This window comes from Poecilia formosa, unplaced genomic scaffold (assembly GCF_000485575.1).
Source record: "Poecilia formosa unplaced genomic scaffold, Poecilia_formosa-5.1.2 Scaffold421, whole genome shotgun sequence".
In the NCBI taxonomy this organism is placed as follows: domain Eukaryota; kingdom Metazoa; phylum Chordata; class Actinopteri; order Cyprinodontiformes; family Poeciliidae; genus Poecilia; species Poecilia formosa.
This window is the reverse complement of record NW_006800360.1, coordinates 348,593-364,257: the sequence shown is the minus strand read 5'-3', so window position 1 is coordinate 364,257 and position 15,665 is coordinate 348,593. Positions and strand designations below refer to the sequence as shown.

At 41.4% G+C, this 15,665-nt stretch overlaps 1 protein-coding gene across 4 annotated transcripts in view; it reads right to left on the bottom strand.

Annotated features, from left to right (window-relative positions):
* Nucleotides 1–14,549, bottom strand: part of flna (filamin A, alpha (actin binding protein 280)) — a 52,589-nt gene extending 38,040 nt beyond the window's left edge. For 3 of the 4 annotated variants that reach the window (XM_007576969.2, XM_007576970.2, XM_007576972.2), the window contains exons 1-2: nucleotides 14,336–14,548; nucleotides 4,214–4,685 (exon numbers count right to left, since the gene is read on the bottom strand). In XM_007576969.2, coding sequence (XP_007577031.1) covers nucleotides 4,214–4,583 — 370 coding nt within the window. In that variant the 5' untranslated portion in view covers nucleotides 4,584–4,685; nucleotides 14,336–14,548. Of the gene's footprint in view, nucleotides 1–4,213; nucleotides 4,686–14,335 lie in introns of all 4 variants that reach the window. The other variant, XM_007576971.2, reaches the window with a different exon arrangement.
* Between the last annotated feature and the right edge of the window lie 1,116 nt (nucleotides 14,550–15,665).

The following is a 15,665-nucleotide window of genomic DNA, read 5'->3' as shown; positions in this document are numbered from 1 at the left end:
TCAATAGCAACCTACAGACAAGCACCAGTGCAACACTGCAGTGGTTAATGTTTTAAGCTGCAGATAGACTTGGAACCAGTTTTTGGAGACATCACACCGAGCCATTAAGCTTCTCATCTTATACTCAAGCCATCGGAGTACAGCATCGTGAAGCTGGGTTAAATATAAGAGCAGCACAATTTATTGAATGACAATCTGCTCAATATCTCAGTAAATTCTTGAAATATTTAGTGAGATGCATTTTAAACGTCATTCAGGCTCTGTATATTGACAACGGCCTGTTTTCTGGACTACCTGCTCTTCATGTAGCCACCTGACTTAGTTCCTACAAAATGGCTGATATATTAAGAGTGGTGGGTTACTGTGTGATTGGAATAAAATAATTGTCAACAAAATGTGGGTTAATCATCACAGATATCCATTTCTTAGTTTTTAACAAACAGCATTACGGATAACGTATTTTAAGCATTTAAGCTTAGAACGATCGAATCCTTTCAACAGTGGCTCCAGGTGAACTGGTTACAATATATTTTATACCAAAGATTAACTGATGAGTTCATCTCGAGTCTACAAATATCGAACCTTAGCAAATGCACATTAAGCGTTTTTAACAGGTGTGCATTAGGGGTGCACCGATAAATCGGCTGGGTGAAGGAAATCCTTCATTTTGAGAGATTGACCGTCGGCCAACACTTGCATGAGAAAAACCGACATCGGGAAAGGTCTGAAAAATAAATAAAATAAAAATCAGCTGCTGTCCACATAAACGCTGCCATGAGAGAACGCAGACACCTGCACAAGGTTAACAGAGTCCACTGTTATCAACTCGGTGACTTTCTTTCTATATTTAGCAACATTTCAGACAAAAACACATCGTTATTGGCCAGAATCAGAGATGGCAAGTCAGGCTTTTTAAAGATCGGTTTTAAAGATCAGGCAGAAAACTGCAATCTGTGCACCTGTTGTGTATATGGATGATTAGGGGGTTCAAATGTAATAACACCCCAAAGAGCAATGGCCACCGTCATTTAAAAAGTCACCTATGCTGTTTTAAACAGTTTGAAATGAGTACAAAGATGGTTTGGTGACAGGGCTTGGAGGGAATCATTTATCCTCAAAACTATGATAAAGCTGCTGGCTCACATTTCCAGTGCTTAAGTCAATTATTCTGACTTTTTATTGTAATCTCACACATTTAACAAAACTTTTCCCGGCAACATTTGTCTTGAGTTGATGATTGGTTTTGGTGAAGTTTTAAGAAGTTGTGTTTCTTCCCATTAGTCCTGGGTTTCTGAGGGCTGGTGCCCGACAGCCGGCGGACATTAAGCGTGTTCGGGTGGGGCAACATGTTCCAAGTGTGCCTGGACACGCATGTCAGGTTAGGATGCGAGCATTCTGATCAATTCGCAACACGTGACCGTCAGACATTTTCAGACTAATAACTGTTTTCTGTCCAGTTCCTAGTGTTGCTTCTGTTGCTGTCAGGGTGGAGCAAATTACTGGCTGCTCTTGAGTAATTTGAGTAACCCTTAATGGCAGTGTTACACTGGTCACTGTTGCATATCCATCTGCGTTGGTTTTTAGCAACAGCTCAACTGATGCTCAAATGAAAAGTGAAAAGGTGTGGCCATCTGGGATTCTGCATTTAGGGCCAGGAACTCTTAGAAACTGAGATAAACTTAACATTAAAGGGCATCAAGAAGGAGGCTCGGAGCAAAGCAACAGACCGAGACTGTACGCATCATGTAGCTGAGATGGCAGTTTAGTAATTTTGTGGTGAGTGTTGCTGCCTGGGTGTGGCCATTTCTTCTGCTATGAAAGGAGGAAGTGAAAGAAGAAAGTGGGCTGCCCTCATCTTCAGATAAAGGGAGTTTTAGACAAGAGCTGGACATGAGGGTGAGTCAGCAACAGGAACACGCAGTCCTGCATGGGAGGCTCACTGGAGCCTGGTACGGCTTGGCTCAACAAACGCTGGCATCTGGCTTCAAGGTTCTACGTGTTACACGTCAACAACAACAACAACAAAAAATATATATTCTTCCAACCCCACCAATGTCACATTACTAGCCTCACACCACAGATTAAGCCCACAGTAGCTCTGCCATTGGCTCTGATCGCACGTCAGATCTGTTGTTCAAAATAACCCCTCTTCACCTGAGGCTGAAACATGCATGTGGAAACCCTGAAATGAGCCAGACATTCCCTGAGGATGACCAGGACTCAGTCATTCCTGATTCACACAGACCTCTTCCTCTGAGCATCTGCAGGCTGCCTCTCCAGGCTCCGGGTGGTTCTCCGCTCAGATGGCAGTAAAACTGCTCATTTGTGCTGTGAGAATGCCGCTATATCCTCCTGACTACCAGTAGTTCATTTTTGTCCTCTGTAAAGGACATTTCTAAACTTGAATATCTCCCACCCCCTGCATTCTACTGAATTCATTCCTTTTGGTATCTGGAGAGGACATTTAGGGCTTTTCAATGATACCACATGTGAAGGGGTGGGACTTTTGTACATACCTTTTTCTAATTCATAAAAATGGCATTTATCAGTAATAACACATTTTATGGGAAGAGACAAAGTAAGTGCATAAAACCTTTTATTACCTTACAAAGAATGTGGGATTTAAAAAAAAAAAATGGTGATTGGACAATATTGTTTTTCCTGGTAGTCAGGAGGATAGGACAGACCAGGTTCGTTACGGGCTGTTTGAGGGGTCAGGAACACAGCTGAGGTGAGATATGATTCGGCCTGTTGCAATAAACAATTATCAGCATGATAAATTAACCCCTTAACTGTCCATCACCTCGATGGCTGTCCGTCATTGTCATTTTTTTTGAAAAGCCTGACCTGCAGATTTATTTTGTTGCTAAATGTGGCAAGAAACTCAGCATGATGACAACAGTGGGGTGACCATGAACTGCAAACATGCAGACACAAACTGGTGGGCGGGGCCAACAGTCAAACATCTCTTATGGCAGAGAAATAAAGGACAGTGGCTGATTTTTAGATCTTTGCTGATCAGAGGATAAGAACAGCTTCACATGTAAGTATTAACCAATCGTCAATCTCCCAAACCTATGGTATTCAGGGCCGATTTATTGGCTGGCTGATTTATCTGTGCACTCCTACAATTGGCCCATGAGGACACTGGTGTCGTCATGACAGCTAAGGGTTCAGGGCTCAATAATCTCCATTCTGATAGTTAATATTTTGTGAAAGGTAATTTGTTTGTCTCCAAGATGACATAATCCATTTAATTCATGGTTTAGGTTCTGTAGTTTTTATTTATAGTTTTTGGTTGCATTTTATTTTGGATGTTTAAAACATCTGCCAGTTCCAGAGAGCTGCATCATTTACAAAATTATGGGTTATTGACATTTGAGAGGGCAAACTTGCATTAGGATACCGTTATCAATGAAAGTGGTCTCAAAACAACAATGTTATCGTTTATCGCGATAATCACTGGGACAATTCATCATCCAGGAAATTTTGTTGTGACAGGCCTAGATGTGATGTATATCAGAGCAGGAGGCTTAATTCAGAGAGTAATCCAAAAACATTTCTAGTTACAGCTTCACCGAAGTGCCTGGAGAAAGTAAGAGGAGAGGAGAAGACTCCAGGAACACTTCAAGCGCCAAGAAACGACTTTATAAAAGTCACTTTTTAGCACCTCAAGTGTTGCTGGAGTTTTCAATTCACCGAGTAAAAAACAGCTTCTGTAAACCAGGAGACGAGGCAAGCAGCTGCATGTAGACAAAGCTCATCAAGTCAAGCTTCATGTCATAAATACAGATAGACCCAACCCACAGCAAGACATGAGTGCAGACAATAGCCCTGTGTTGTATCTCCGTTTGTCTCTCCTTCCAGGCCAGAGCAACATCCAGCTGCACAGCTGACCCAGTTCAGCTCAGCTCAGCTCAGGCAGCAGGAGGAGAGAAAAACTCAGGGCCCCACTCTGAACATTCAGACCGACCCCCCTCCTCCTCCCTAAACAGCCTCCAATCTGAACAAAGCACAGCAACTCCTGGACACTGAAGTAACGATCTGTCGCGTTAAAGCTCTGGATGTTTAACCCTTTAAAAGCACAGAACGTGTTGCCGTTTCCAGCTGTGCCAATGCTCTGCATCGTGCATTACTCTCCAAACAGCCAGTGAAGTCCACACCTTCTTCATTCAGCTGAACCAGCTGGCTCTTCATTCATGATCACACCCACCTATAGACACCAGCTTGATGTTCTCCCTGTCCAGGAACTCCAGCGCCACCGACACGTTCTCCAGCTGCATCTGGCGGAAGGTGGGCCTCTGGTTGTACTTGCGGAACATTTTCTTCTGGGACAGAACCTCCAGGAGCCCGATGAGCCGCAGCCCGTCGCTCAGGTCCGTCTGCAGGTTGCCGATCCGCTTGTTGACGCATTTCAGGTGCTCGTTGCACCAGCGGGTGAACGTGTTCTGCTGGATCTTCTTCCACGGGGCATCCTCGGCCAGGTCCTTCTCTGTGGCGGGCATTTCTGCGTCCTTGTCCGAGGAGAGAGCGTTGGGAGCGGGCGCGGCGCTCTGATGGAGGCGGGGGTGGGAGCCGCTCATTTTTATGGTCTCCGCTGCGCCTTGGTTCGCTGGCTGGATCTGGGTGGAGTCTGTTCGGCTGCTCCCTCCTTCTCACTTTCTCTGGTTTACTTTGCGGCTGATCTGCGCGAGAGAGAGGCAAAAAAAAAGAAAGGAAAAAAAAGAGAGAGAAAGAAATCAGCATTAGATCTGAGAGGCTGATTTATAGCATGAAGATAGGCAGCTCTCAGAAGAGTTTGGGTGAGTTTGTTCTACTCCAGTCCTCGAAAACTACCGGCCTGTAAAGTTTACATGCAGCCTTTCTTCAGCACAGCTGAATCCAATGTTGAATAAACTCTTCAGCAGCCAGACAGAGGTCTGTCTAAAGCCAACACCAGAGGATACATCTTTTGTGTTATTAGTACTGAAGGGAAAAATCTCAAAGATTTATAGTCTGAATATTTGAATATCCTAATACTATGGGTTTACACAGGGCCGGAGCTACAAGAATGTGGCCCCTAGCCTGACATGAATGCTCAGGTTAGTTAGCATGGCCACCGATGATGGCAGATAATAGTTTTCCTGTAATGGGAAGTTGTTTCTCAACCATTACCATATTAAGCAGTGCATTCATGAGGATGATTGACAGCACTAAGCACCTTTTCCTGGCTCTGATTGGTTGTTTTTGGGTGGTGCATTTCTTTAGACAGCAATAGTAGCACCAGGAGGAGGCAGAGGAGATTGATTGTTTCACTGATTATCTATCTCATAGCATACTGTCATGGCTTATTGGATTACTTTACTGCAGCAGTAATCCATACTGTTTCCATATATGGATTACTGCTGCAGTAAAGTAATCCATACATGCAGTAATCCACTGCTTAAAGTTAGCAGTGTAATTCCTGCAAGACGTCAGGGCTCATAGGAACATGTTGGATAGGGATCAAAACACTTGTGCTTGAGAAATATTACATGTCAAAGCAACAATAACATGTTTGTCCAGCTTTAGCAACGCTATGCTAATTTCAAACTGGTTAGCAAGCTAAGCTTTCTAAGCCCGAGGCATCCAATGAGCTTAGCTGCAGGTTAGAATAGATTCCATCCAGTAAGGCACATTTCTTTCTGATTCTGGTTCTAAATTTGAAGCCTAAATGAAAGAAACAATGAGAGTGCTTGTTAGCCACGATTAACTAGCAAGGGACGTCTGCTGCTATAGAGAAGATCTTCTTTGTCCAGAAACTTGTTTTGTTCTGCTCACTAATAAATACAGCTGGGAAACTATCACCTTAATAATTAGTGCATGATGTTGCTCTAGACTTGTATGTTTTGAAAGTTTTGATTTATATTCAGAAAGATTATTCTGGATTGAAAAACTTTAACGCTATTAGGTTGTTATTTTTTTATGCTTTTTAGATGTGCAGATAGTTTCATTTCAAGATTTTGACTTTGTTGAATGAGAACATGTAAAATAATTTAGATTAATCTAAAATATGTAAAAAAAAATTGTGATAATTGACAAACTGCGACAGAAACAGTTCGAACATTTAACAGATTTCTTTCTTGTTTCTGTGACATCAGCCCTGTGATGTTATTTGTTTATGCAGAAGTGCAGGCAATTCCCCAGTTGGTTAGATCCGGTGCAATCAGAAAATACACTCACCAACAAATGGCTAGAAGGAATCTTCCCAGCAGGATGACTCACTTTGGATGTAATTTGGTCCATATCAGACCAAAGCAGCAATCTTATCATTTAATTTTGAAGTTACTGCCACATCTAGAATGAGCACGAGAGGCTCTAAGTGTAAGTTTAATGAGAATATCAACGTGTTCCAGACAGTTTCCAGAGCATCCCACTGTCACTGGACAGGATGAAGGGCAGCAGACACAGAAAATGCCTCTTTGAGTTAGTAGGCACCTTGATGGAGTTTGATGGTGGTCACGTTGTGTGTCAACAGACCTTTAACTGTATTGACCAGTTTCTCAGCAGCCTTGTGATTATAACTCACCATATTCTGATTTAACGGTACCCTCAAATACCTCTTGGTTAACCCTAATCTCTAATCCCGGGGCATTGCATAATATGACTGCTTGTCCTCTCTTGTCTCTGGACCGTCAGATGATTTGGCAACATCCTGTAATGCATTGCTCATCCAACGATAGCGCTCCTCTCTCCAATCTCCATTCTGGACATTAGGCTGCTTGAAAATCAAACGGCTTGCTGAGATTGTTTTCCTACATTGAGTAAAGCTGAAAAGTGGATAAATCATGATAAGAGACTTTATGATTTTGTCTTTTCAAAAAGAAAGAACTGTAGGGATCTCTTGATGTGGTGAAGAAAAAGGCAGATTATGGTGTTTTCGATTTCCCGCTGATTATCTGGAAGCTCCACTCAGATCTTTATATTGCCTTACTGGGATAGAAGGAAAAAGCATATAAACCAAGACGTTGTAGCAGAAACACTAAAAACAGGCCTTTCCTCATGGTCCCTGTGAGGATATGAGTTCATAAGAGCTCCAGGGTCCGGGGCATAATAAATAGCAGATATCCACGGGGAGTATCAGTTACGTTTGCTGAACACAAGCCAAATGTTGGCTAGAAAACGAATGTGTGTTGTTAAAGAGGTTACAGTGAACATCAGCCAGTTGCTCAGTCTAGACGCCTGATTTCCTCTCATATCAGTAAATTATGAGGTGATGTCATAGTGATACTTCAGACTGTTTTACATAACAGCAGAACAACAGCATTGTTTATCTTTCTTTTAAGCTCAAAGCTTATGCGATTAGTTCATTTTTTTGTTAGCAATATTTGAAATGTTACTCTTTTTGAGGATGTTGAGTTGGGATCCTGGCTTGATGTTTTCTGCATGTTGTTTACAATGTTCTCCCCAAAACACACTCAAATTCTGAATGCATGTGTCCCTCCACTGCGACCTGTTGAGGATGTACCCCCGCCTCGTGCCCTTTGACCTCCTGGGACTAAACAGACTTACTGATAGCTGTGTGCAGAAAGGACCTCCTGCAGCAGTCAGTGTTACAGATCATCAGAACAAGCCTCTCACTGAAGACACTTTGCTGTTGTATAAATCATTTTATTTCTGTTTTATTTATTGTATTTGGTTGTGTTTTAGTTTGGATATTTAAAAAACTACCTTTCAGGTCCAGTGTTAAGTTTTCTGTACAGATGTTAAAGTTTATTTATCTTTAAGAAAGCCAACTTGCTTTATTATACCATTCCCAATGCAGTGGTTGAAAATCCTCTCAAAACATCAATATTGTCATTTATCACAATAATTGCTGGGACAATTTATCGTTGAGGAAAAAAATTGTTATCGTGACATGCAGGCCTGATTGTGCCAACATAGCTGGAGCTTACTTTGATGCCTGCAACATGAAGCACGGAGAGTAAAAATTCAAATAAATAAAGGGCTAAATGGTCCAAGCAAAAGGATCAGCAACCAGGAAAATAAATGCTGAAACACATTTCCCTGATGCACTAAAATTGATTTTGTTGCTCGTCCAACTAGAAAACATCCCATATGGTTTCTTTATGCCCGCATAAATAAAACCTCCGTATACAAAACATCCACAAAGTATATTTGTTGAAAGAAGAGGCCCGGCTACAGGCGCCGGGTCAGACTCTGATGGTCGTCCACCTCATCATGAGTCAGGGTGGAGCGTTCAAATATTTGCTACAGTGTAAGGATGGATTGTGATTAGCTAATAACAGATAATAAAAAAAATCCAGTAGTACATTAAATACTGATCTGTCATAGAATGTTTTATTAATAGGAATCTATCATAACAACATCCTAATTACTTTTAGATATTTTCCTTTCTTTAACTGTGGTGGAAGGAGAAATGTAACCACAGCCATTTTTGACTAAATAAGGAGATCTGTGCCAGGAGCCACAGTGTGGCCTGGGGCCATGAAAAATGTTTCGGTCCGTGTGTGTGTGTGTGTGTGTGTGCGTGTTTGTTTGGTGAAGGAGAATCTGAGGAATGCTCCTCAACCCCATAACAACCCTGGAGCCCACATCCCAAATACCCCCCCAATAAAATAGTCCTGTTATTGTAACTCACAGCGTGGCACCAGCATTCCTCCATATTCACTGCTCCATTTAAAACAATAGAACAATGGCGTTAGCCCGTTTCAGGCAGTCGAGCTCTGCTCCCTGTTGGTGTGTAAATTTGCAATTTTCATCACAAATTACCTTGTCAAAATAATATACAGGCTTTATTAAAATGCTCGGTTTATGACGGCAGTGGTCGAGCAACGGGCAGCGCAAATTAAGCTTCATTAAACAGGAAAGGATAAACTGAGGCATTAGTCAAAGATTTGGACTGCTTGGATGGTTTCTGGTTTCTACTCTTGTTGAACTTCCGAGAGCAAATAAAATTCATGGCTGTTAGATAGTGAGAGCTGAGGAAGCTGGTGAACTGTTCTATTGTTTCAGAGGAATCTGGGGAACAAACAGGAGAGCAGCGGGCGGAGTGAGGAGGTATGACTAAGAACACTGCCACAGGCCTGGATGGACAGGAAGAACTGGAATGTTGTCTGGCTCCATCTAGCGGCCAAACATGGTCCTATGTATTCTACTTTGCTCCCCTCGCTCCACCAACTAAACACACTTGTATTTAGTAAATTAGAACATGCCTTCTGATGAGACTCGGTTCTCAATTAAAATTATCCATTTGCCAGGCATTAAATATATATAATTGTTTTTTAATAGGCCAATAATTCTGTATGCATTTTTTTTATTGGCATTATGTGATATTCTAGTTTTAAATGTTTTTTTTTTCATTAACTGCAAGCAGAAAATCATCGTAAATAACAAACATAAACATCATTCTATCTTCTGAGGTAGAAAATAGAATGACTTAATAATACAAACAGGAGCTCTGTGGTGAATCGAAAGAATGAATTAAGGATTTTTGCAATAATACTCTAATTTATTGAATATGACACATGGACTTAAATGTTTATACAATTTAAATAAAAAGGAAATGTCTGCCAGGACAGTTTTTAAAAAATTTTTACAGATTATTTTCTTACAGTGTAAAGTTTACACTCATAACCTTGGGCTATTCTCTGTACACAGAATTAAATGATGTTCCTCCATTGTAAAAAATAAATATAATGAATTTAAAAGTCAACATTCTGCTTGGTTTATATGGTAAATAGACTGAACTTATATAGCGCTTTTCCAGTCATTTTGACCACTCAAGCCTTTTACACTGGAGCCACATTCACCCATTCACACTCACATTTATACATCAATACGCAGATTGGTAGGCAATTTGGGGTTAAGTGCCTTGCCCAAGGTCACATTGACATGAAGCAGGAGGAAACTGGAATCAAACCTACAACTTACTGATCACAAGACGACTACTCTACCCACACAGCCACAGCCACCTCATAAAGCTCATAAAATATAGTTTGAATGAAAGATAGTCAAAAGTATACCAAAATTTAAATTAATCTTAGTAAAAGTAGGATTAACATTACAGAGAAGCAAAGAAACTAAAAGTATGTCCCATTGCAATGTGTACATTTCATTTATCACGGTGAAGCCTTGCAGTTCGATTTATTGAAAATTCAACATATTTTGGAATTCCTCTAAACAATTGTGCATTTACTTTGGATCTGGTGTCTAAAGCGTGTAATGATAAATTATTGATTATTGAGCCATTTGCAGTCAAACTTTAAAGAAATCATAAGAAGAAGAACTAATGTTTGTAACTTGATGTCTCTGGGAAAACATCAGGGATTAACTTCTACAACCACCTCTATATATGTTGGATAGGTACAATGCAGTTTCATGGTTGCAGCACTTGGTGACAGTGGGAAGAAAAAGCTTTTCTTTTTTTCCTGTAACAACCTCTCAGCAGAGCCAGGGTCAGTAAAACTGTCTGACGACCCTTCAGACATGTCTGTCTGATCCTTACTCTTCTGTGTCCTGTCTGTGATATTTAAACTCCAGTTTTTCAACTTTGGGATGTAAACATTAGCAAGGCAGCTAGCTCTACTGGAGGGTTTGTTCACCCTTTCCCCAAAAGTTAGAGAAGGTAATCAGGAAGTAGGGCTGCACAGATAGCAGTTTTCTGGTCGATTGCCAATCTTTAAAAAGCCTGACCAGCCGATTCCAGTTTTGGCTGACATAAATTTTTTTGTCTAAAATGTTGCTAAATATAGCAAGAAAGTTGCCCAGTTGGTAACAGCTGGCACATTTTATCATTAACTTAAAATGTGCAGACATGTCCTGGTGAACCGGTCTAACAGTCCAACCTGTCTCACAGCAGAGAAGAAGAGGACAGTGGCTGATTTTCAGACCTTTGCTGAGGTCGATACGACTGGTGGATAAGTGTCGGCCAATCATCAATCTCTCACATTTAAAGAAATCAGTACCAATAAATCGGTGCACCCCTACAATAAAGCTTTCTATTCTACACAGAATAGAAATTAAGAGAAAACATTAATGACTTACTGTCATAAAACAAAAACACTGAAAGAAGAAATTGAAGAGATATCTCTAAAGATTAGCTAACTAACTGAATATTGCATTGATCTTTCACCACATACCTTACACATCATGGCCTTTAGTCAAAGACAGGAATGAACACAACTCCTATATTAGTATTATCTCCTTGATCAACAAAATTACAAGCCAATTTGGGATGGTGTGCAAATTTAAGCGGGAAGGTGCAGAAAACAAAGTTGAATATAATCAATCAGATGTGAGACAGCATGTTGAATATGAACAAACTTGATCTCAAAGCAGATGTCTGCAATGCCAACATCTGAACAGCTAACCACACCCTATCAGTCAGAAACTGAAATGCTGCAGATGTCAGAACAGGAAGTTAGGCACGAGACAACACCGCTAACCACATGACAAACGGCGGTGTGGAGACAACCAGTCAGAGGCACAGATTAGAGCTAAGTTGGTTGTTCCCTTTACTTTCTGCAGACTTGCCGGCGGTGGCATCAACTGCAGGCAGCCAGACAGTGGCGTGTCAAATAAGGATAAGTTTCGTCTGTTTATGTCTCACACATCCTGTGCCAGTCAGCTCTTCCTTTAGCTTTACCGCAGATTTTGTTTCTCTGTATTCACTGATTTTTTTTTTCCCGGCCTCTGCAAAACAAACCATCCAGGCCTGAGTGGAGGCTGAAAGTGTGGGGACGACCTGGGGGTCTCTGGTACCCTCTTTCCCTCGGTCCATCTTAGTTTTGGTCTCCTGCCAGAACTGGGGACGATGGCAGCAGAGATAGGTTGAGGGTTCTCTTCCTGTGCCTCTTTGAACTGGCGGCTGCTGCTCAGCACCTTATGTCTGCCCATCCTATGGTTGCTAGTGCAACCTCAGGAGCCGTGTCTACCTGCACTTTGCTGCTCTTGGATGCTGAGCGTCACAAGCCGTCTATCCTCTAATCATTCTAACAACCTTGCACATCCAGAAGAAAAAATTAGGCACGGACACCTGTCCAGCACAAACGCACTTACTTTTACACAAAGTCAATTACAAGTTCCTGTTCCATCACTGTGGCCTGTATGTATGGAAGCAACCAGCTGTTTCTGGTGTGCCTGAAATGTCAAGACTGAACCCTTAAAAAAGTAAACAAAGTGAAAACATTTTAGATTTTAAAGTCCGTGCCCATTTGTTGACAGTGAGGTTTAAATCCAAAATCCCTTCAATAAAAACTTTAAAAGCCCAAACTAGGGAATGCACCGGTCTCAAACTGGCAGCACTACACTAGCTTTAGAGGTTTTGGTAATTATGAGGGGGGTTAGCAGACTGGAGACCAGGTGAGAATGATTCAAAGAGGTTAATCTTCTAAATATGGGAAACACAAGATACAAGAAAAACAAAAAGTGTGAAACACAAAGCAAAACCATTCACAGCCATGTGATTTCAAGTAAAGTTAAATGAACACATGTTGTTCCAAGTCAGTCTGGTGTATTAGCATTATAACAGTGTTAAAATATATGATTAATCAGAGACACTTGTACTTTCTTGAGTTAAATGAGTTGAGCTTTCAGGGTTTGAAAGGTCCAGAGGAATTTACTCAAACTGGTTGAGCTACATGTTGGTTTAATATATTTATAGCATTTCAAAAATATTTAGAACAAGCTAGGCTAGTCCAACCTAGCTGCCCTAGCTTAGCATAGCTAGCCTAACTGCTTTTTAAATTGGCAGTTGAACTTAGACAAACTGTCAATAAATCTGAATAGAACCAAATTTATAATACTTGGAAATTTAAAAGCATTAGAAGATACAAAAATACAGATCACTATTGGTATAGTGTGCTTTGTGGCTTACGATTTCTAGGGGTAACTGTAAGTCACAAAATCAGAAGTGTTAAAAAGACATGTAAAGATGAAAATAAGAAAAAAGTAAATAAATTCTACAGTTTGCTGAAAATCAATAAAAAATCTGCATAATTATTTCTGTTTGGAGCATTGTGTTCAGACAACTAAAAAGAGTTTGTGTATAGCAGAATTGTATAGTTTTACTGATCGCTTAAAACAAAGCCAAAATACAAATAACAAAAAAAATGCAATGAAAAATATATTTTGGGGAGAGATATAGTTGACGATGGATATCAGTTTGAACTGTATTAAATTTCATCATATAGCAACAAAGAAATTCAAAATATTTCAGTCATTATCATTTGAAAAATGAAAAGAACATGACACCTGCAGACCTACCAAGACAACTACGCTGACAAGATGCTATGAAAACCACTATAGAAGAAGCAACCAAGAGGCCCAGTGTAACTTTGGGGGATCTGCAGACACTCATGGCTCAGGTGGGAGAATCTGTTGATGGAATAACTATTAGTTATGAATGCAGGACATTTGGTTTGCCGACTTGTACTGCATCCATCCATCCATCCATTGCTTCTGCATGTCTGAGCCTTATTACTCCTAATCAAAGTTTTGTGGGGCTTGTGCCTGTATCTCTGTATCTCTAGTAGTCAATGGGTGAGCAACTCTGTGGCTTTGCAGCACAGAGTTAAACAAGGCATAAAATTTGATGTATAAATCAACTACCCTAAAATGACGTTAGCTGACATTGACCAGAATGAAGGAATTAAGAAGACAAATGATTAACAACTTTAAGAGACATGTGTTAAAATAGAAAAGAACTTAAAAAAAACAAGACTGCCTTTAACTGAGCATTTTTTTAGATTGGACTGGTAATTGGGTAAAGTGATATTGAATGAGTGTAACTGCTAAGAATGTTCTTTTATTGTGTTTCATTATCTTAAATAGCAGTAGCATTAGCATTGTGACTCCAATTAATTAGCTGTCAGATGGACCAGATAATAACAATGATAATGCATAAAAACATCCTTATTTCGAAGCAGGTACTTCAGAATGGCTTGGTTCCTGGAGGCTTCACCGTTCCAGGCACCAGGTGGCCCTCCTGCTCCGTGTAGGTCCCGCTCCCAGCGGCGGAGGGCGCAAATGACCACTACTTGGAACCCCTCCTTTAACACGGGAGCGACGGACGGTGTTTCCTTATTTGGTGCGGAGCCCCTAATTCTGACTCCGGGGGACACCGCTCTGCGTAGCAGCTCACGAAAATCCCAATCAACCAGTTAATAGATAATAAATTGTTGGAGATGGAGCCTGACCTCTCCAGCTGCCCCGCGCATGGGACCAGCAGAACCTCAGGTAGAACTGATCCAGACGCAGCGACACACACACCTACACACACACCTACATACACACACCTCCATCAGAGCAGGCTGGGAGCAGCAGATCCCGGCGCGCACGCAAGCACCAGACTCACCTGTGGACCGTTCACCTGCGTGTTGGTCTGCGTGGGTCTCTCCGCGGTCCGCTCAGTCAGGGCGCGCTGCAGTCACTGCGGTCACACAGGGTGTGTGTGTGTGTGTGTGTGCGTGAGTGCGTGTGTATGTGTGGGGGTCCCGGACCTCCTCCCCACGCGCAGTCCCGATTGGGGAAATGGTTTGAACTGTTGGTGTAACGGAAAAGAAAGAGATAGTCCGTCCGCTCTTTTGCTCTTTTCTACCTCCGCCTCTCTTTCGCTCTCTCCCTCCCTCCCTCTCTCTCTCTCTCTCTCTGGGTTCCACAGTGAGAGCCTTAATTGGTAAACGGGTGAAAGATCAGAGGAGGTGGGGGTGTCTCTAACTCCGTCTCTCTCTCTCTCTCTCTCTCTTTTTTTTCACAAGGTGATGTAATGACCGCGCCTCCGGGATTTTCAAGGTATGATGTCATCTACCATCTACCCCATCTTTACTGTACCCCGGGGGGGTGTGCATGAGCAGATCCGCTCATTTCTCTGCAGCCCCGGTCTCTTTCCTGTCATCGCCTGTGGCTCAGACAGAAAGTGTGGAATTGTGTGTGTGTGTGTGTGTGTGTGCGTGTGCGTGTGTGTGCGTGTGCGTGTGTGTGTGTATCCCTCCGAAAGCCTGTCAGCTTCTGCTGTGACTCAACATGGGCTTGTGTGAAGGAAGGCTGCTCTCCAGCTGAGCATTGGATCAGGGAAAAAGAATGCTCGGCCTCAAGATGCCCCCTTTTTTTTGTTTTTTTTGTTCAGTTGATCAGTCTAGATGGGGGATAAAGGGGCGTGGGTGGGTGAACAAAGCTAAAGAAAGAGAGATCACAACAGGAAGCTCTTAAAATGTCTTTTATAAACTGACCTGCCTGCTGTAATCTCAACACAAAGACACCAGACCTGTTTGAAGCTTTTTGTCATAATCTTTCCAGGAGCATCTTTGCTTGCTGTCCTGATGCAGGGATCTAATTGGAGGTAAAAGTAGCACGACTTCAACATATTTTTAGCCAACTAACAGTAAAAAAAAAAAAAAAAGAAAAGAAAAAAAAGTATTTGCTTTAAAGGCTACTGATGTACTGAGTGACTGTAAGCATAACGTCAGATTTAATTATTTCAAATAATGTCAAAAATACAACATTTTGTGCAAAGCTTGGCATTTTGAGGACCAATAATAATAAAAAAATATATATTAAAGTTAAACAACATATTTACAAAAATACCAAATTTAAACAGGAGAAACACTTTTCAAATTCAGTTTTTTCATATAAAACCTACTAAGCTACTTAAAGTAAATACATACGTATTGCAACATTGCAAAGAC